Genomic DNA, 21,443 nt, shown 5'->3' on the forward strand with positions numbered 1-21,443 from the left:
GGTGCAGAGCCAGTGCAGCATCTCTTCAGAGCCAGCCAGCGACTCATCTAAACAAGAAAAATCATGGATCTCTCAGCTTGGTGGTTGAACTTCATTTTCAGCTCTCTTGGCTCATGACCAAAGAGCTTAAACAACATAGTGCTTACTTAAATTGGACTTCACTGACGTTTTGTTTAAAAACTGAATCCTGCTGTAATTGCAGATCCATTGCTAGGCTTTTTGAAGTATGCACACAGAGGATGTTACAAACCCAAGCCGTAGGAAAGGCCTGAAGTATATTCTAGCTGGTCTATTAATGCAGGTTTGGAACTCGGAGGACACTAGTCGTTGGACAGCTGGCATAGCTCAGTAATAATTTTATTACAGTCTTTGCAATTATTTTTCTCTTGGATTCTGTTCTGTAACTTTTCTCTCCTTTTTCATCACGTGACCTCAAAAGAGTGTTAAGAAACTTAGTACTGGATTTTTAAGAAAATCTAAATGAAATCACAAGGCTCATCAAAGTATATATTTGCCTGCAAATATCTGGAATGATTGAGGCATGGGAGTTCACGTTTAAATAATCTGGTGGACTTCCTTGAAGATATATTACTGTGATAGATAAGGGAAATTCATTATATGTAGAGTCTTCTAATTTTCAAAAAACGTTTGGTGTTAATCAGAGTCTCGTGTCTAAAGTAAAGATTTATGCAAGGATAGTTTCAGGAAGTCCTGTGAAAATATCTTGCTCCTATTTGGATAGAAAATAAAAAAATACTGATCATAGAATTGATCTCCTTCAATTTGACTGTGTTTTATTTCATACCAACCCAAAATGTCGATAAAACATAATAAGAAACCTGAAACCTTTTGTAGTGTCCAGCCTCATGACTGAAATGGAGAGAAGTAACAAAGGTTTGTTTACATTTAGCCTATATCAGTTTGATAAAATGGCATAAAACTTTGTTAATAGAAAGCTGTCTACAAACAAAGCTTCCAAATTGTTTTGACACTACTACTGCTAAAGCAGGGTCTTCAGCTGTAAGAAAAAACATGTAACTCCTCTGAAATGAATGGGCTTGTCGGTGTGGCTCTGCATTTACCCATCACATTTTATTACGGGTTCAGTTTAACACTATCAGTTTACAGTTTGTTTACAGCTTGTTTTAATTTTATTTCAACTAAAGGAAATAACGTATTACAGAGGATTAGGAAATAGTAATGACTTTGATTATGGTTTAATAGTGGTTGTAAGGTTGTTTTCATTCCCCTAGTTTCTGTTGCGAAGGTTACTCCTATTTTTCAGTTAATCCTCAGCCCAGCTGCATCTTCTCCAGTTTTTCCCACTGATAAATGAATTGTTTTCAAAGTTGCTTGTGTTCAAAAAAGACTAAATTGTATTTATTTTGTTCTGGAAAGTCTTTTAAGCAGAAAATAATTATTAAAAGCAGCCTTAAACCCAGACCAAGTGGAAAATAGGTACTTTAAGTGCATCTCTTTTGCCTTAATTGACAAGTAAGCTCTTATTTATGCCATTTCACAAGTCTTCTTCTGTCTTATTTTCTTTGTAGGTTTTTAGTCTTATCTCCTCTTTCCTATATTAAAACATGTTAATTCCTCTAATTTGTAATGTCCATTTCTATGTCTCATTTTCATTAACACTGGTATTTTTGTTCCCTCATTCAGCATCATAATCTTTACTGGATATTGAGAGAGGATATTTCTGTCGGGGAGCATGCCTGGAATATCTTTTAGCCTCAAATCGTTCTCTTAAAAATTTTATGTCAGGTTGATGACTTCACATTTTTGGAAGTTGAAAGAACTGTTTATGTTGGTTTGAAACAGAATACACCAAACTGTTTGTGCAAAATATACATTTCCCAGGAAATCTTAGAATTTATGGTAGATACCCTGATATGGACCACAACTGTAGGGACGTGTGAGGTTTTTTTTGCTGCAATTTTCTGGCTTTAGTTTTCTAAAGCTATCATCTGCCCTGAAAAGATTTCGTTTTAATTTAAGAATAACAATAATCAGGGGGTTTATTAGGGTATTTTAATAATAATAATAACAACATTTTTTAAAAGATATAATAGCTATTATTTATATATTAAATATTTCCTGATTAAACATTCTGTACATTACAGTTTTTATTCATATTAAATGTTTGTTCCCTTAGACTGTATACTTATGTTTCTTTTTTTCTCACTTCCCTCCCATTTTTGATATTTGTAGTATTATGTATGCTATCTAATTTGTTAGCTTTTGTAGAACCTTAAAAAGACTCCCCTTTAATTAGTATAATCTGGAAGGTCGCTAATCTATATTTCAAGCTGCAAATGTAAGCAATTAATAGTTGCATCTTGTACATCAAATAATTCTAATGGGTGTCCAAGAAATTATTAATTCATTCTTAGAACTAGCATGAAGCCTAGTGCTAGGCTATCTGTTTAAACAATTTAACTGTGTAAGTAATGTAATCTGCATCATTTATTGGGATATGTTCCTAAAATGTGGAAAGTGCTAACCAGAAAGATAAATAATGAACGCAGGATTAGGACGTGAAGAATCACAAGTCTGAAAATTCTTAGTAATTTCCAATTTCATTTTCCAGGTCTATGAGTTAACCTCTCTTCTTGCAAGGTATTGAGTTGATACTTTGTGGAAGTCACATTTATAATGTTTTCTTTGCTTTTGCCAACTCTTTGTTCTTATTAACAGGTGAATTGACTTGGAATTCTTACTTTTGCCTAAATAAATGATTAGATTTAGCTCATAAATATAATCTTCTTCTCACACCCCACAGTCCCCCTTCATCACCTATGCGACAGGGCCTTCTGACATGGATATGGTCTATGTTTTGGTTTTAGAATGCAAAATTATTTAAGGATTATGGCAGTTCTGTCTTTAGTCAGTTTAAAATCCAAGAGAAGCCCTGGAATTACTCGTTTTTCATTTAAAACAGTAGTCAGCCAAGGGTTCTCTGGATCTCAAAAGTGAATGCATTTCTTGAGTGAGATTTTTTGAGTGAGTATGGATTTGAAAAATAGGAGGAGAAAACCATAAAGCCTCTGTTTAATTCCACATTTAATTCTTTTCGTGTAGCAATTTACGTGCAACCATTAACAGTAAATTACTCAAAAGTAATACCTACTATTATCACTGCTGAACACTTTTGATTTCCTTTAAATAATGTCTCCAGTATCTTTTTGCTACCAGTTCTATTTGTCAATATTTACATTAGTTGGAGTCATCCTCTGAAAACTAAAATTCAGTCACTGTCTGTTGATAGAATTTTACCAAATGATGAGTATGCCCATAAATCTTATGTTAGTTTACACTATGGAATGAATTCATAACTTACCCCAAAGCGATAATGTTTTACAGTTCAAAGGCTGGAGGTGGGAGGGAGAGGTTGAGGCTTTTTCTTATTTTTTTTTTTCGACAGCAGTAGCTGAAGATGCTCTTATCTCTTTTTCTTACTGTGAAATAGTCCAGTGATCCCATAGTGGTCTGACCATGAACCAGCCTATTTGGAAAAATGCCAGCCTGGAGTAAAGTGAAAAAATAGGAAGGAATTTAGACAAGAAAGAGAAAGAAATTATTATCTTTTGTGCTTGACTTAGACTTGCTGCCGGAATTTTTTGTGCTCTGAGAATGTAATTTGTTTCATGTCACTGGTCTGTTCATTGACAAGTGTCAGATTGTCACTGACACTGTTTGGATAATCTATGGTAAAATATTTTGTAGCCAGGTAATTAATTTGGGTTAATTCCCGTGCACTGTTCAGTACCGGTGAATAACTCGTATTTTTTTGCTAGAAGGTGAACCGTGTATAATTGGCAAAATGCTTTCTCGCTTTATCTATCAGACTTGAGTTAGCCCTTTCAAAACAAAAAGGGAGGGGTTGCATCTTGAAAAGAATTTTAAACCTTTAAGAATCTACTTCTTTGAAGCCCAGTAATTCTTGAAAAGAGTGTGCTCATTCCTTCTGCAAGGTTTAATCATTAGTTCTTATTTTGGTTTTTTCTGACACATTTGGATCGTTTCAGTCTTTGTATATACGCTTAGATGTAGATGAAACTATTTCTGGCCAAGTATTTCCAATTGTTCTGGAGATACTTTTTGCATACAGCAAGTTCTCCTTTGGATCCATTGATTCATACCCAGAAAGAGACATCGTGGCGAGGTTTGGTGGTGTTATTTTCTTGATGATCCGAAGGAAACAGGTTTTTGCAGCAGAGCGTCAGGGAACGTCTCGCCGACCTTCAAAGGATTGTGGTTGCAAATCCAAAGTTGCCATTTGTAAGGAAGTAAATCACTGTATTTTCATGACATTACATAAACAAGAGAAGCTCGAAAGCCATTTAAAATATTTCTGAAAAAAAAAAAAGTAAGTTTTTCGTAATATCGACTGGTTACATAATCTATATAAAATACACTGACAGTTTTGCTGCCCATACTTTTAACTGCTCTTGCAAAATCCATCTAAAAGCAGTGTATTATCCTTAAGCTGTATGTTGTCTTGAGCATACATATTCCTTTATAATGTACATTTATAACATGGTAAAGCAATAGAAAGGCCAACAAAGTGTGACTTTTTTTTTCCAGTTTATTGATGGTCGACTATCAAAACTAAATGCAGGAAGAGGATTCTCTGATGTTTTTGAAGAAGAAATCACAGCAGGAGGTTTTTGTAGAGGTACAGAATTAATCTGAGTGTACTCATTGACGCTGCTTCTTTGGGAGCTGTTCAACATGATGATGTCCTGTAAATTTTAGAAGTCATTAAACTTGTTGCTGCTTCATGTTTCTATTCATTTTTAGACAGGTTTTAGTCCCTTTACAAGTCAATGTTGGGACACATATATTATGAATGTCATTTTACCAGTATATTTAATGGAGGTATGTTGGTCTAATCCAGTAAAATAATACTTGGGTTTCAGTATATGATGAAGTATCTCTGTTATTTACATTTTTAACAGCACATTTATGTAATATGATACATTCTGTGTAAACTGTATTTTGGAAATTTGTGCTGCTGAACTTTTTTGTTTTCCATAAACATTTCTCATTTTCGGGTTTTTTTTCACATCTTATTATGTCTGCAGTGCAGAAATCAGAGTGATTTCTTGAATTTTTAGAGAAATCTGCTTTCTCTGACAAACATGTTACTCTCAAAAAGAAGGAAAATCGTGATATTTATATCTCATTGGAGAAGGACAAAAATAGTATTCATTGTGTTGTTTCCCTCATTGATGTTCACTGGCAATTAGCTGGCGTACGAAGTTAACAAAGAGTGTGTGCGTAAGCCATTCCTGATTATTATGTGATTGTTGAATTTTTTTTTTTATTGAACACTTAGTAGAGCTATGGTGTTGTTTGAGGTAGATGCTATCAAAATACTCAATCACAACATGCCTGACACGGCACGGAAACCATTTTATGGATCCTGCTCTGGCAGGGGGGTTGGACTAGATGATCTTTCGAGGTCTCTTCCAAACCCTGACATTCTATGATTCTAAGGTCAGTCTTGAAAGTAGTGTAGAAGCCTCCTCAGTGAATTGAGGTGGTGTGATTTGAGCAAATCCCCTGGCTTGCAGCTTTAGATGGTCTTCCTTTGCAAGACTACCTGGAAAGGGCCAGATGCATAGGAAGGGATTTGACCCCATGGAGAAATCATCGAATGGTGCAGTGCCATCTTCACCTTCTGCAAAATGCCTTTTTTTTTGAGTGCATAAATCCTTTAGTTGAAGTTTTCCACTGCCTTCTACCCTCTGTGTCTTGTGCTGCGATCTAGCACATAATTTGTGGTGATTTGTTTTTCTTGTTTAAAGCATTCTTAGTTATACAGAGATTTACTTCTTTTCTGCCTTTTTAGGATAACTTACGCTGCTCTGTGAACAGATTTTAGGCATTGAGCATCCATTATCCAGATAGGCGGTGTTGGTATTCCAAGTTCATTTGCTGCCAGCCGTTAGGGGGTCAGGAGGCTGCAGTAAAACTGCAATCAAAGTTAGATAAAGCTTGTTTTTTTGGCTGCACTCCGGCAGCCTGTGAACCACGTCTCACCTGGAGGAGCTCAGGAGGGAGCGCTCGGCGTCGCTGGCAGCTCTCGGTTCGATTGCACCGCGTGCGTGCTTTTCAAATCAGACAAGCTGTACGTTTGCAGGCTGTGGACAAATTGCTCAGGGCACATATTCAGTATTTACATAACTGCTGTCTCATTATCGTTATGAAGTGCAGGGCTAACAATATGTATGCAATTGAAGGTGACACTTTGTGACGCTAATGGGGTAGAACTATGATCTCTTTGCAGAGTTAACTCCCATCAACTTTATCAGGAAGCCCAAGGTTTTTAAAAAAACAGGTGAAACGCAGCCTTCAGAAAAGTCACCGAAAGTTAGTGTAAGCTACAAGCTGTTAAAAGGACAGTGGAACAGATTTTTTTGTCAATTGGGAGTGCAGTTTAAGAATTACCAAATCAAATGGAAAGTGTTTCTAGCTCTTTTTAAATTTGTATTTTTAATCTCTTTTGAAATTTTTATTTTTCCACATATGCAAACATGACTAAACCAGCACAGAAAAAGAAACTGGAAACTGTAGGATAAATCTGAGATTTCATAATTTTTTTTATGTTTGTGGGGTTTTTTTTTGGTTTGATTTCGTTTGTTTATTTTTCTGGAAAAATTGTCAAAACTTATTTCTCTGTGACTCTATGTGAAAAGGAATTTGTCATTTTCATCACAATTTGCACTTTATACTTAAAATTTTATTTTCTGTTACATGTTTTGTTCTGTGGAAGTATTAGTTCTCAAGAGTTTTGTTTAACTTTCAATGCAAGAGTATAGCGATGGCTGATTGGCTTAGCACTTGGATTTCTTGTAGAATACATCCATTAAAATAATTTTTACTTACATCAATTTTAGTACAGCAGTCATTTTTGTTGAGCTGGTTTAATATCAATGGTAGTAGTATAAGGAAAACTGAAAAAGTGAAAACCTTTGAACCTCTCTTGTAGTAATAATTTAGTTTATGAAGTCAGCATTTTCCTGCTAGAGTTTCAGGAGGTTCATTTCTAGCCGAGTGTGGGCAATTTTAAGGTGGCCTTCTCTGGAGATGAATATTTATCTGTTTTCTTTATTGCCTTCGCTGAAGTCTCTTTACACAACTAGTAGACAGTTAAACTTCTTGAGTGTTTTTCTGTGATCTCATTTACTGTCTCTACTAATTGCTTAAGTCATAGACTGTGACAGAGAAAGCTGAGGCACCCCGAGCCAGATGATGTATGAGTATTGTGGGTAAGAATTGGAAGTTAGGAAATGTCATGTTAGAGAAAGTACTCACGGTTCATTGAAATTTCATTAACATACTAACAGTGGTTAAATGTCACCTTATTACACATTATTTGCATGCTGCCTTCTCTGGTAGTTCCAGGGAGCCAGATTAGGGAAGTGAGAAAATGTGATTCATTTTGCTTTTGGTTGCTTTTTGATGTTCTTACTGGAGATAGGATCATAATGATCATCTGGTTCTCTCCTTTCTAAGCAAGCATTTCTTTTACTTCTACCAGCATTCCCGAGAGCTTGGCTGCATCAAAATTGCTTGTAAAAATTTTTGTGCAATGCATGAAAATGCCTGATACGAGTATGAGCAGCTCAGATTTTTCACCTCATTGAGAAACTTGAGATTACCTGTTACAGGGATCCAGGAGAATGTTTTGGCTTTCCACCAGCCAATGCGGTAATTCCACCCAAGCCTTAGTTAATCGATAATTGCAAAGCTTAAGAAGTTTTGAGAACTCCTGCTAAAAGTCTGTAACGTTGAGGATGGGTCAGTGTGGTGCTTGCAGAATGGATAAACTCTCTGAGATTTTAGCATTCTTGTCATCACGAATGTCTCATCTAGGGTTAGTAACAGCTCACAGTGGTGGAGTATTTGAGTGGCTGATGTCCTCCAAAACTTTCTTAGGGATCGTGGAACCAGTCTTTGGTGTTCCTGGGAAATAGTATTCATTTCTTCATCAAGTGCTTGGTAGAATTTGACCCTGTCCTTCATGGCCAGCTTAGTGGCGCAATAGTCCTAGAGGAGCCAGTAGTTTTCCCTTGCCTTTTAGAGGTTTTCCTTTGCAAAAGACAGTAGATGCAGTTAATAAAGGATTTTTTTCATACACAGTTGTGCTATAATCCTTACACTTTTTTCTCATTATTTTTCCTTCGGATGGTACCATCAGCAGTCCATGTCATTTTTGTACGTGAAAGTTTGCCCAGTGGGATCATTATGCTTGAATGCAGTTCGTTATATGTTATTCTTTTTTTCAAGTTGGTGTTTTTCTTTCTAGAGGATTTTAGCATGTTATGTTACCTTATCATAGTTTTAATTTAATTTTCTACTTCAATTGGAATTAAAAACCCAGTGTAGTGAAAAGGTGCTTTCACAAAGGAAACAGAAAGGAGGAAATAAGAGATACTTAGGTTTTTTTCTTAGCGTACACATACTCTTATCTTTACATTCCTTGTCTATCTGGGAAGAAAGAAATTAATGAATAATCTTCTAAGGGAATTTTTTATGCAGATCGTGAGGAGGGTTGAAACATTTATGGTGTTGAATGTATGTTGTGTTACATTTTACGTTTCTGTTTCAGGAAATTCAAGATCTTATCAGCAATGGATGCATACAGTGAAGGTATAAACTTGGTTAAGTAATTATACTGACCATCTTGTTCTTTAAATTTTTGCCTTTTTCCTTACATATATGTAATGTTAAAAGCTCGTTCGTTTGTAAGGAAAATACAAGTACATTCTATGATAAATAACATTTCTGTAATATATGCAATAACTGTGGGTTTTTTCTGTGAAGATTTTTTTTAAAAGAAAACACACACAAAACTAATGCCCAAACACACAATATTTTTCTGTCTCTGTATTCCATAATTTCACTGTTTTCTATATCACGTTACATTCTGTAACTGTGAATTAGGTGTGACAGTACAATTTGATACTAAGTTTATCACTTCTAGTATGGGCTAGCAGAAGACCCTTGGTATAACCTTGTTATTCTACAGGATTATTAAAACACATTATTTTAGATTAAGGGAATTCTAGTGTGGTTAAATGAGATAGTTCTTTCTGTCAGGTCAATGTATTTTTAAGTTGCCTAATAAATATGATGGGAACACGTGACAAAATAGCCGTAGCTTCTGAATTGATTTTGAAATGTAACAACAGATGAAGAATGAAAAGACATCATTCAGTTAGAATGCATTGATAAACGTGTCAGCCGGGATAACGCCGTACGGAAACCCTTGTGCAGCTGCAGACAGCCGGCTGGGGAGGAAACACAGCTGTGGTCAGTCTTACTGTTTTAAAAGGAAGATTGCTGTTTCTTTACAACACGTCGTTTATTTTTCCTTGCTGTTGTCTTGAAGTTTGACTTGTGTTAAAACGTTACTGAAATACTTTTTTTTCTTTATTTCAGAAAGGCGGTGCACTGATCAACACAGCAATGACCAAAGCTACTCCAGCTGTGAAAACAGCATATAAATTTGTAAGATTATCTTAATAATACATAGAAATACTGCAACCTCCTTCAACCTTTAATTCTTCCTGAATACTTGAAAACCTAAGCATTTTATAAATGTTTTGGAAAAAACATTTATAAGCCTGTACAAAGTTTTCAGCTTCATTTCTCTTCTCGTATTGCACCAGGATTTCGAGTTGATTCAGAGTCTTCCACATAGCTTGTACATAACAATAGACATTTTCAAAGCATCAGTCGGCTGGTTTTATTTCATTTTGTAATACATGCTAGAAGCTTATTTGAATAGCATTGAAATATTTGATACGCAGCTCTACACTCTTCCTAACCTGGTGAGAACGTGACTAAATTAAGGACTCCGAAAAGAGAAATTCTTATTTACGTTAAGGTCCTGTAATACCACATGGACCTTGCAGAAGTAATGTGAGAATAAAACACTTCGTAAATGTTGAATTTATATGTAGTATAAATACAATGTTATGGTATATAATTACATAGTGTGTAGTGTGAACATGATGGAGAGCTCTCTATTCAGAAGAGACAAGGTTCGTGATGGACAAGTGGAGTTCTGCTTTGCACAGGTGCAATTTCCCTTTGTCACTAAGTGCTGCCCTACTGAAAAGATGCGGTAGAGCATCAGTAAGGCGTGCAGCACATCTTTTCTGTCATCTCTTTTAAAGGTGGTAGTAAAATACTCATGTATAACTGGATTTAATGCTTTTACTTTTCAGTTTAAAATGTCTTCTTTCCAAAGACTGCCTGGCAATAAAGCATTATACAGTATTATGCACTATGGAAAAAAACCAGCAATAGTGTGAAGTAAAGTGGGAAGTATTTTAAGGTTGCATTTTTAGTATATGGGAAAAGGCTTCCTTTTTGCTTTTCCAAATGTTTCACTAGTTGGATGTGTAATAAATAGTCCTGAATAAATCAGTACATCAGTCTAAGCTAGTGTATTTTAAGTAGAGTTTTCAAACTGAATTTTTAATTTTACATCAGTTGAAAAACACAGCAGTCGTGGAGAGGAACAGGTAAACAAATTAAACAAACTTCATATTCATGGACTTATTTATAATTTTAAAAAGGGTTCATTAATAGGTTATCTACAAATGGTTCTTCTTCAGTTTGCACTAGTTTATGCTGTAGTTACATGATCTTCTCCCAGCCTTCCATTTTGATAATTATGTCCTTCATGATAAAGACTTCAAAGTGAAGTTTTGTGTATGTCAGAAAACACGGGTATATTCTGTAGAGAGTCTGTGTGTATAAGGTATTCATATTTATACCCTGTTTAATTTCTTGTACTGTTGCCCTTTATGGAGCCTACTGCTGGAGAAATGAAATATGCGTTCCTTAATTGGTAGCCTTGAGAAATGTGCTTGGTCCCATCCCTCAGAGTTAGAACAAAGTGCTCCAAAATTCATCCAAATGCTGTGAGCATGATCTGGAAAGTTTAAAGTGGCTCTCAGGTTAAGATCTGCTATGTGGCCCCCCATTGTGCTGTTACTGAGCTTATAGATGTATGATTTAAGGATCAAAAAACTTCTCTGACCTCTTACTTCGAGAAAACGATTTTCTTTTCTTGAATTTCCATGTATAAAAAAAAAGAAAAGTAGGGGAATACGTGGTTTCCACTTAACATTTTTAAGTCCTGTTTTTAAGGCAGCCTTGAAAACTGTTGTGTTTTCTCCCGTATTCATATAAGGTACTTTTTCTTGTATCAAGGTTAGGATTTTGGGAGTCATTCCTTCCTCTTCCAGTCCCAGTGCATGGCAATGTTTTTTAGCTTAAGTACGTGGTATTCAGTATTGATAATTCCTTTCTCTGTTGAAGAACATTCTTGGCTGTTTTCTATGCAAGAGTGATCTTGGCTGCCTATTTTAATAGATACAGAATCCTCCCCTAAATAGCAGCACTATGCTGTTCAGCAACACTGGGCAAAATCTCCATCTGCATATGAAATCACTTCATTTCTCTTAAGATTGATGTTGCCCTGCAAGTTGCCAGACTGAAACACCGTAGCAGTCATCTTGAAAATCTTAACATTTTTCCCAGCAAATACCCTTTCAAATTTAAAGGACCATTTCAAATAAAGGAGTGATGCTTATGGTCATATTTTAGCCTGTCCTTAGTAATATTGGAGGATTTTTGTGGATGTTTTCACAGCATTGTCATGCATGTACTGACAAAAAAATCCTTAAATATATGGACAAAGTGTGAATATAGAAAATAGACAGAGCACATATGAAATTTCTGGTAACGGTTATTGCCTTTCTTTATATCAGCAGATATTTAAAGAAAAGGTAAACAAAGTATGGCCTCATAAAGCACATTTCATGGTTACAGCCAGTCTCTTGCAGAGCTACTTAAGTCCTTTTGTTTTTCTAGGCAAAAAATCAGGCAAAGCAAGGAATAAAAGAAGTGAAGAGTAAGTTAAAACACAAGGTACGTAGTACACTTTTTACTTTCTTACATTGCTTCCTGTATCAGTCTGAAGCTTATACTTTACAAATCACATGAGATTTGTGTTTTTAATGACTTTTGAAATATGCTTAGCCCTTTGTTCAACAATACATTTTTCATAACAAGCCCTCGGGCAACTATCTGTCATTCTATGCATCCACTGAATAATCTCTTTATTGTTTGCATATTTTATCGTAGAACAACAGAGGTCTTCAAAGATACATTAACAGGATGTATGTTTTCATAAAGTTGACTGCTTTGATATCACAATCGAAGCCTTTGCTTCAAGCTGCGAATTTGAGATGGGAGAGTCTTGCTGTACAGTGTATTGCAGAAGGTGTAGTTGTCCCTTTTTGGTTTTGTAAGATACATGAACAATGGCAACGTTTAAAAACAAAGGAATAGTTATTTGATTTTTGCAAAAACAACGCTGCAGGAGTATCGGAAAAGATGATTTAGGTGTTTCGCAGCTGCTTTTCCCATTGAAAATTTTGTTTCCAAATAAAATTTCTCTGTGAGGAGAAGGAACTGGTTTTTAGACGTATTTTATGCTATTTTAAGAAAACTTTCAAAAATATTTCCTAGATTCATCTTTTGCATGACAGTGTTGGTAATTCAGCTTCTTGAAAAGCTGAATTTGATTTTCTTACTACAGATGGTATTTTCATGACAGTAATAGATTGTGCAAGATAATTTTGAATGCATTCTGCATGCATAATACGAAGGGTGCGTTTGCAGATAATGATTATTAATCAAGGAATTAAAATTTGTTTTGTTGTCTAGGAGAGTGAGGAAGAGTCTGGAACTTGCAGTGCTGGTGCAGCGCAGGCTGTTCCCGTCTATACAACGCATTATGAGAAAAGAGCAAGCTCAGAAAAACGAAGACTGGCACAGGTAAGACACCTGAAACTTTTATTGTTATTCACCTACAAACGAAGCAGATTTTTTGCCACTTACAGCAATGCATTGGTGAGTCTGTTTAAGATTATTTTACTGCCTTTGTTTGAGAGTGATTAAAAGGCTGTGTTTATAGAAGTACTGCTCTATTGCTCAAGTGGAGAGAAAATGCTATTTCTATTTCATCCCTGTTGAGAGGGGGAAAAGCCAAGAGATTTATAGGTATGGATCGGAGATTGAATTCTTAAATACTGTTTTCGATAAAGGCTTCTCACAGCAAGTCCATTCTAGTCGGTTCACAGGTCTGTGTTAAGCCATCGTTTTAGTTTCTTAGAGTGGAGCACATTAATTTTCAGTTTCTATGAAATCAGTTTGACAATCACATGACCTTTATTTTTGCTTAGATAGTTGTGATTTATTATTTCATTAGTAAGTCAGCTAGTTAATGTGGTGCCAATCTCTTGTCCTTTTGTTCTCTAATCCTTTCTACTCTTGATTTGAAGTAACAGGTGTACTGTCTCAACTTTGGCAAGTGTTTTAATGTCTTTGGATTTATTTTGACAGTTTTATTTCAAACATACCAATAAAATAGTTTTTGTAACACTTTTTTTCCTGGAAATAAGTACCTGCATGTGTGTATATTTTAATGTGTGGGTTTATTTTTTGCATTATATTGTTGCATGTTTTTAATACATGTGATGAATATATACAGATTTTTAATGCATACATCTTCCTCATACGAGAATTAAGTATAGAAATTCAGTGCAGCTGATCTAGCAACACTGGAGTTTTACTTTGGATATTGCAATAATAAAAATCTGAATTTTGTGTTTAACAATTTGGTTTTGCATTATTTTTGAATTAGTTTTGAATTATTATATGCAGCAGTTATAAAGTCCATGAAATTTAACATAGAACTGGTGCAGATTATTGCTAAATGACGTTGAAATTATACTAAGTCATTGTTTTTAGTGGGGTTATAAATAATACAAATACTTTCTGCTTTAATTATTTAGGCGGGTTTTACTTTGTACATGTTTTCACGATCTCTTGAAGCCAGTGATAAAGGTTTAAACTGTGTGCCCTCAGTATATTTTTACATGCAGGCAGCTGTAGTGCCTGCACTCTCCTGGGAACTGGTGTACAGTGGATTTTCTTCACTGAGTATCAGAACAGAAGATAGAAAATTCTAAATGTATGAACTCTAATGTTAATAATATGTTAATGAACTGTTCTTAAAATATTATTTCTGATAGATAACTGTCATTTCGGCATATAGCAACCTCCCGCCACCTAAATAATTTGATGATGTGTGCTACTAAAGAGCTTTTAATGCGCTGTAAGCCAACATTCACTGATTAGTGTAGGTGAATCGACAGTTGTATATATCCATGTAAATACATAACACAAATGTACCATTGTGGTTAGCGAATTCTTATAGGCTGCTTTTATTAAAGAGATCTGCAGTAATTCACTGATGTGGTCAGGCTGCCTCCTGTTTGGTGCAGGAATCTAGAGATACCAAGGAAAATAATTTCTACTAAATAACGTTTCTACTGGTCATCTTTTAATTCTGAAAACCAGCCAGGAGTGCCTATCCATCCATGATTCTACTTACACGGCTACATACACAAATCCGTGTCCATGTGTGTGCATACGCGTGGACACATACAGGGTTTGCTTACTGGCAAGGCTTGAAACGACTAGCCCCACAGTTTTACGCTGCTATGAATGAAACGTCCCATGTCTTCTCCCCAGCTCTCGTCCAGAATTGTCCCCTGAGCCCCGTGGGCAAGAGGGAGCGAGCGGTGATCACTCTGCAAGGCCTCCTTCACCTCTCACTCACGCTATTCCCACTTTTTCCTCCCCCCCACCAAAGCAAAGAAGCCAAAATATTTCTAAAAATTACTAGTCTACTGTTTCTTTTCTTGTTTGTATTGTTGTTCTTGGCATGTGCTTGAATAAGATAACATGAATGCAAGTTCTTAACAAGGACGTGGTGATTTTAAACTCTACGTCCGAATAAGAATACGTGTTTGTATTCACAGGGGCGTGTGTATGAGACACTGTGTTTGATCTAGTACTGAATCAGCTGTTTAGAAAATTGAATTTCACAGGTTCCTATGTTGTCAGGTTTAATCCTTTTTATTCTGCAACTGAACCTTCCCACCCAGATTTCTGAAGTGGTGAAATGAGAGTCTGTAGCGGTGTAAGGGTAGTGCTTAGGTGCAGTTTATGCACTTTGAGTGATAGATATATATATTTTGATGTATATTTGAAGTAAGGACCAGATATTAAGTTGCAATGCCGGCATATTTGAATATTTCTCCCCCAAGCCTAACCAAACAGCAAACAAAAGAGAGAGATTGCTTTTCGTGGTCATCTCTCTTCCAGACAAGAGGCACCTCTGTGTTTTATTGCTATCTCTTCCTTACTGAAACATTCAGGAAGTTGTAAATATGAAGGATTTAGTCTTACACTTTACGTTGTGTTAGATGCATGCGCTGAGCTTTTCATTCTCTGTTTCTTGTAATCAGTTAAACACAAACACTGACTAATAGTTACCTATTAACATATTTATTTTGAAACATTATGTAGGTTATGAAAGTTTCCTTCACTGTAAAAGATCATTTTAATAATTGATTCATAACAGAATTTTGGGGTCTGGGAGGATGTTTCCTTTACGATAAGAAGCGAATCTGCTTTTACCCCAACAAGCGACAGTTTGTGTGTGGGTCTGCTAATTAGTACGGTTATTTCCTGTTTTGTTGATGAGTCTTTAATAAATGTCAAGGGTACAGCCATGAAGATCTCCCAATTAGGCTTTGCGTTTGTAAAACCCAACCCCTTTGCTTTTGTGTGAAGATGACAGTTCCAACTGCAGCCTCAGCCTAACAGGGCTCAAGGGAAAGGATACTTCTCTGGTTTTATTGAAAACAAGGCCAGTTTGGCCCAGGGAGAATACCAGCACTGGTCACAGTGCAGAGCCGTTTTTAACAATGAATATTTACTAAGCTTTATCATTGCTGTCATTGTTAGTTGGGTTTTGCATTTCATTTTTTTTTTTCCTCCGGATTGGCAATAGACTTTAAAAAAAATATTTGGAAAATCGAACCCAATTCTAGCATGTGAAATAGCTGTCAAAACCTAATCAGAAGATAAATAATTAATTGCGAACTGTAGTGATCAGCTTGCCCTCCTGTTATTTGCATTTTGTAAGTGTTTCCTGAAAAAAAAATAACGGGAGCACGCTCTTATGTGCCTGTGTGCACGCGCGTGCACGCACACACGATTAATCTTTGCCTAAGATGAATTGTTCTATCTCCGTAATATTCATTTGAGCTCACTGTTGCCTAGCTTAGCTGTTCTAGGCTTTTTATACGTACGCAAGCTTAAACTGTATTTCGAGTCAACGTTAACAGATGGATTGCCCTAAGCAAGGGAAAACCACAACAAAATCCAGTGAAAGTGGAGGATTGAAGCTTTTTATTGTTAAGCCTTATTAAAACCTTGGCATGTGCACTGCTGTTAACTGTTTCATGCCTAGATCTAATAATACATCTCTGGTGTGTTTTTATCTCTTACGTTTATTAAGTATGTAGAAGATACATGAAATTACCCACTGAAGTTTTTGAAATAAAAATGAATACAAGCATGAGATTGCTCCAACTCTGCAGTATCTTGCCAACGATGTTGCTGAATTCCTTTAACTGTTGATGAGAAGGGATGGCAGTGCATGTGTTACACTGCTGTGCATTCAGGTTTTGCATAATCTGTTTTAATTCTGTTTCGTTATATGCTCCCAGGTAATGCAGATTTCTGAGTAGGCAGGGCTCTACATGCAGTGAGAGTTCTATAAAATTATTCCAGATTAATATATAATTAAAAAAGAGAGCATGTTTATTATAAGCCAGGGTAGAATGCCACAAAGAGCTGTTGGATTTCATGAATATGATCTTAGTAATTTTACTGTTACGTCGGGTGGTAGGGATGCTTATTAAAAATGGAGCGTTTCAGGATGTCAATAGTCCTAATGTATCTCGTGACTAATAAAACATTCTTGAAGATTTGCAGAACACCAAATAAGAGCCACCAGTTTGCTTTTTCTAATTAGCAGGTTAGCAATGCCTCCTTGTCTCTAAGGAAATGTCGGTGATACCTGTTCCTTTAGGCACGTGCTGCCGGGGTGGAAACGGATTCCAGGTGTGGATTTATCAGGAATCCCTGTGTGTCACTACTACTTTAAATGTTCATATATTGAAGAAGCTAGGTGAACTGCTTCCCATGACTTTGCAGGTTCTAAATCTAGCAGCGAAGAAAGTTTAAAAAACAGTTTTGCATAAGGTAGTAAAAGCCAAGTTAGACTGAAGTCTTTTCTTGCAGAAGAGAATTACCATTTAAAATTAATTTTTAAATGCACGTTGCAAGTGTAGCTCTTCCACTTTCATTGAAGTATATCCTAGTAACTAGGCAATATGTAATTCAACTTGCAGTGGGTATACTTGGCTGCTGTTCAACAAAGACCGCAAGTGTCAGGCAGGAAGATGTGTTCAGAATAACCTTACCTTCAGGAGTCCCCATTTATCAATACCCCTGCAATGGCCAGTAAATTAAATGGCATAATCATTAGGTGCAAAGGACTTTTCTGGTAACTGATTACCCTCCTAACCTGAAAAAAGGGTATGAGAGTGGGCTATTCTGAAGACTTTTGGTTTTGTGGGTTTTTTTTATTTCTGGGAACATAGACAAGGAAATGCTTGTGATAATGCAGTGCTGAATATGCATATTCTGTATAAGGTGACTCAACCCTTTAAGGTAAAAAACAAAAGAGATTAATATAGTCCTGCAGACAACCCCACAATAATTTCAGAAATAGAAATGCCCTTAATCAGAGCTTTTTACCCGTGTTTCGATTCAGAAAATGTGCTTGAGATCACATCCATGCCTGGCATCCACAGATGTAGCCAGGGGTGCCTTCTACTTTCTTTGACTAAAATATTGCAATTGACAGATGTCATAAACGGTAGGAGCTAGTTTTTAATGTAAATCGTGGTTTGTTTCTGTAGAATACAGTTTTGAAGTGAGCTTTGGTAGAGTAGTAAATTCTGATTCTTTAGCTAACGTGGTCTAATTTGAAAATATTGTACATATTGTTAGCTTCCTTTAATCTGGAGAAAAGTCTTTTGTCTTGATGTGTCAAGTGAGATCTCTTCATTCTGCAAACCAGTCAGATTTCCTTTTAATTAAAAATGAAAAAGCTAGCGAGCCAAACTTCAAATTGTAGATTACGAGAGTGCCCTCTCGTGGCTCTGATACCCTTCCGAAGCAGTACGGGTACGCGTGTGTCCTTTGCCTTGTGTAAACGTTGCTTTTTGCAGCAGAGGACCTCTTGGAAATCAAGCATTACTTCCCATATTTTTTATAATGGAAAGATTATCTGAAATTTGTGCAATTAAACATTTAGATGCTTACATGCATTGTGCATAGTTATTTTTTTCAGGAATATACACCACTAAGTGGAGGTACAATTACAAGATTACTCAACTTCCCCCACTTCCCCAAGAAAATATTAGATACAGCCTCTAAACAGTGACAGTGACTGATTTTAATGTAGTCAGTGAGCACATTTAAAGAAAAAACAGCAGTAAAATTTTATAAAGGTGTGTTTTCTTTTTTTTTTATTTTAGTATTTTTATTAGTGTGAGTTTTTTCCTCCTCTTTGGCTCAGTCTCTTCTCACCATGTTTTTAAGCGAAGGACTGCTGTGAGACTTTGGAGCAGAGCTCTTGCCATTCATTCCACATCCATAAACCTTGTGGCTGGCTGTTCTTTGAGTTTCGCAGTAAGCATCACTTCAGAAATCTTTCCACTAATTACCGTGATTCAAATTTAAAAAAAAAACAACACAAATAAACAGCCTCTGCCACAAAAAAACCCACGGAAGAACAAAGCAAAAGCAAGAAGACAAAAACTCCCACCAAACGACAACAACAAAACTGACCAACCAAACAAATGAAAAACAACAAACAAAAACAAACAAAACACCCCACAAAACCAAAAAAACCCACAACCAACCAAAGAAGGGAAGGGATCATGGTCAGGAAATCCCTCTGGAACTTTTTGTGGCATTTAGTTGAATGCTTGATTTTTCAGGGCTAAATTATCAACACATCTACCTCGGATTTATCCAACTGAGACAGACATTTAGACAAGGAAAAAGCACGCAGATGCTTTTTCTGGCTTTTCTTGTCGCCTTTTTAAGTTTGGTAACAAACTAAAAGACAACTTTTCTGACCATACCAACCAACCATACCAGTATGTCTACCAAGGTTTCTTTTTTCTGATGGATGAGAGTGCTATTTCACAAAGCACCCTCAAAACTGAACGAACCTTTCCATCCTTTAGTAGTTAATTGAAATAACCAGATTGATTTTTTTTTTTTTTTTTTAAGATTATTTTGACCATGATATCTTTTGCTTTCATTTGCTCTATGCCTTCTCTCTTCCATGGGTCACATTTTGGCTCCACTTTGGCTAGCCAAAGTGGGGAGCCAGAAGAAACATCAGCCAATGGCTGGTCCCAACTTCCATGTTGCTTTTGCCTTCTGGCTTGAAAGTTTGGAGAGCTCAACCTTCTTTCTAAGACTTCAGCTCTAGTACTGTACATTCCCTAACCTTTTCTTTCTCTCTCTAATCCTGTATGGAGGAGTGAAAAAAATGAATCAAGAAGTTCAATTAAAGAATAAAGTTTGGTTGAGGGCAAAAGGGCAGAGAAGGAGAAGAAACAGGAAAAGCCTTTTCTGCAGGGATCTCTATGTCTCTGAATGTCAAAGCCCAGATTCACCCCATCTAATTTTAAACACGACTGCAATGCTGGAGGTAGCAGCAGTGCTACCCAAGGCTCTCTTCACACTAAGTGGAGAGAAAGAAACATAGAATGTGTTGGATTTGAGGGGACCTTTAAAGGTCATCCGGTCCAACCCCCTGCAGTGAGCAGGGACATCTTTGACTAGACCAGGTTGCTCAGAGCTCCATCAAGCCTGACCTTGAATGTCTCCAGGGATGGAGCCTCCACCACCTCTCTGGGCAACTTCTGCCAGTGTTTCACCACCCTCATTGTAAAGAACTTCTTAATGTCAAATCTAAATGAACCCTGCTCTAGTTTAAAACCACTGCCCCTCATCCTATTGCTTCACACCCTTGTGAACAGACCTTCTCCTGAGAGGCGTGACTGAAGGGCAGCTCAGCCCACCTAGAACCTAAAGTGCATCCTGATGATGCCTCTCTCTGTGGCTCTTTGTTGTCTAATTTAGGTCCTAAAATATCTGAAATTAGTGAAAAGCATCCAAAGCCCAATGCCATCCATGCTCCCCAGCAGCTTGTAGAGATAGACCTTCTTTGTTGAGCAGAACTGGCCTCAAACAGGAGGAGGGACAACTCCTTGCTAATTCTTCTGATTGGGAGCCTTAGACAGAAATCTTCTTGGAGTCAATATTTCTGTTCTTAAGGCACAGTCTTTTTTTGCCTCGCAAGTGTGATCAGTCTGTTTTCAAGCTTCATGCAGAGCTTTTCTCACGTGGGTTCTTCCACCATTCATAGGTCTGATGGACAGAGTTCAGTGCTGCTCAGGTTATATCTGTATAAAGTTCTGTGGCATTTGGGGTCTTCCGTTAATCTTAAAGTCTGGGGGTATATGATGTTTGTGTTTGGGATCATACAAATGTTGTACATTTTAACTTCAGTATTTAACTTTCAGTTTTGTAACTGGAAATTCTGCCTGGTGAATCTGATTCTTCAGATCATCCACCAACAAAAAATAAATAAAAATCCGTAAAGAGTAATTGCTTATAAAATAGCTGCTTGCTTTAGTTGATGCACATGACTTTGAAATTCTCCGTGTCCTATTTTAAAAGACTAACGCTTCTGCTCGTTGCCAATTAAAGGGAAGCCAGGCTGCCTTCGGATGCTGCACTCTTTGCAGCTAGAACGCTGTGTGGCACAGTGCCACAGCATGTCAGCTGAAAATGGCCATTTCTTCTAAGAACAGCCTCTGTGCCATTGAGAAGGATGAGCCAGATCTGGCTATCTGGAGGTGATGCCTGCCTGTCGGCACCAATTCGGAGGGCCGGGAGATGGTGCGGGCTTCCTGAGGGAAAAACGGTTTGTGTTTCGTTTCTTCAGGGAAAATTGAAGTTATTTGCTGTTTTGGAGAAAAGTATTTGCAAAAGTATGATTAATCCTTAAAAATTGATAGCAGTGTTATGATATTCTCAAGTATTACCTGTGTTGGGCAGTATTGTGTGCATGAAAGGTAGGAAGCTTAAGAGTCTGGTAATTTTTCACCACAGTAATTGAGAACATAAATAATTATAGCGTGCAATCCATAATGAAGTATCTCAATGAATTTATTATCCTTACTTGCAATATATCCTACCTCAGCCCAGATATTAATGTTTCCTTTAACTTTGCAGAAGTCAGTGGAGATACCTGTTCCGTTACATCTTGCTGTTCCTTTCAAAGTACTCATACTCTTTTTTCAAAGTACCCATACTCTTTTTCTACACATTTC

The 21,443-nt window shown here is 36.6% G+C and overlaps 1 protein-coding gene across 1 annotated transcript in view; it reads left to right on the plus strand.

The window, feature by feature from the left end:
- The window catches only part of DENND1B (DENN/MADD domain containing 1B), a gene marked incomplete at its 5' end in the record, with an annotated part of 56,221 nt that overhangs the window by 26,660 nt on the left and 8,118 nt on the right, over positions 1–21,443 (plus strand). Inside the window, 5 exons of the mRNA XM_009865198.1 lie at positions 4,591–4,681; positions 8,624–8,664; positions 9,457–9,525; positions 11,905–11,961; positions 12,763–12,873. Coding sequence (XP_009863500.1) covers positions 4,591–4,681; positions 8,624–8,664; positions 9,457–9,525; positions 11,905–11,961; positions 12,763–12,873 — 369 coding nt within the window. The remainder of the gene's footprint in view (positions 1–4,590; positions 4,682–8,623; positions 8,665–9,456; positions 9,526–11,904; positions 11,962–12,762; positions 12,874–21,443) is intronic.

Source organism: Apaloderma vittatum, unplaced genomic scaffold (assembly GCF_000703405.1).
Source record: "Apaloderma vittatum isolate BGI_N311 unplaced genomic scaffold, ASM70340v1 scaffold37592, whole genome shotgun sequence".
Classification (NCBI taxonomy): Eukaryota; Metazoa; Chordata; class Aves; order Trogoniformes; family Trogonidae; genus Apaloderma; species Apaloderma vittatum.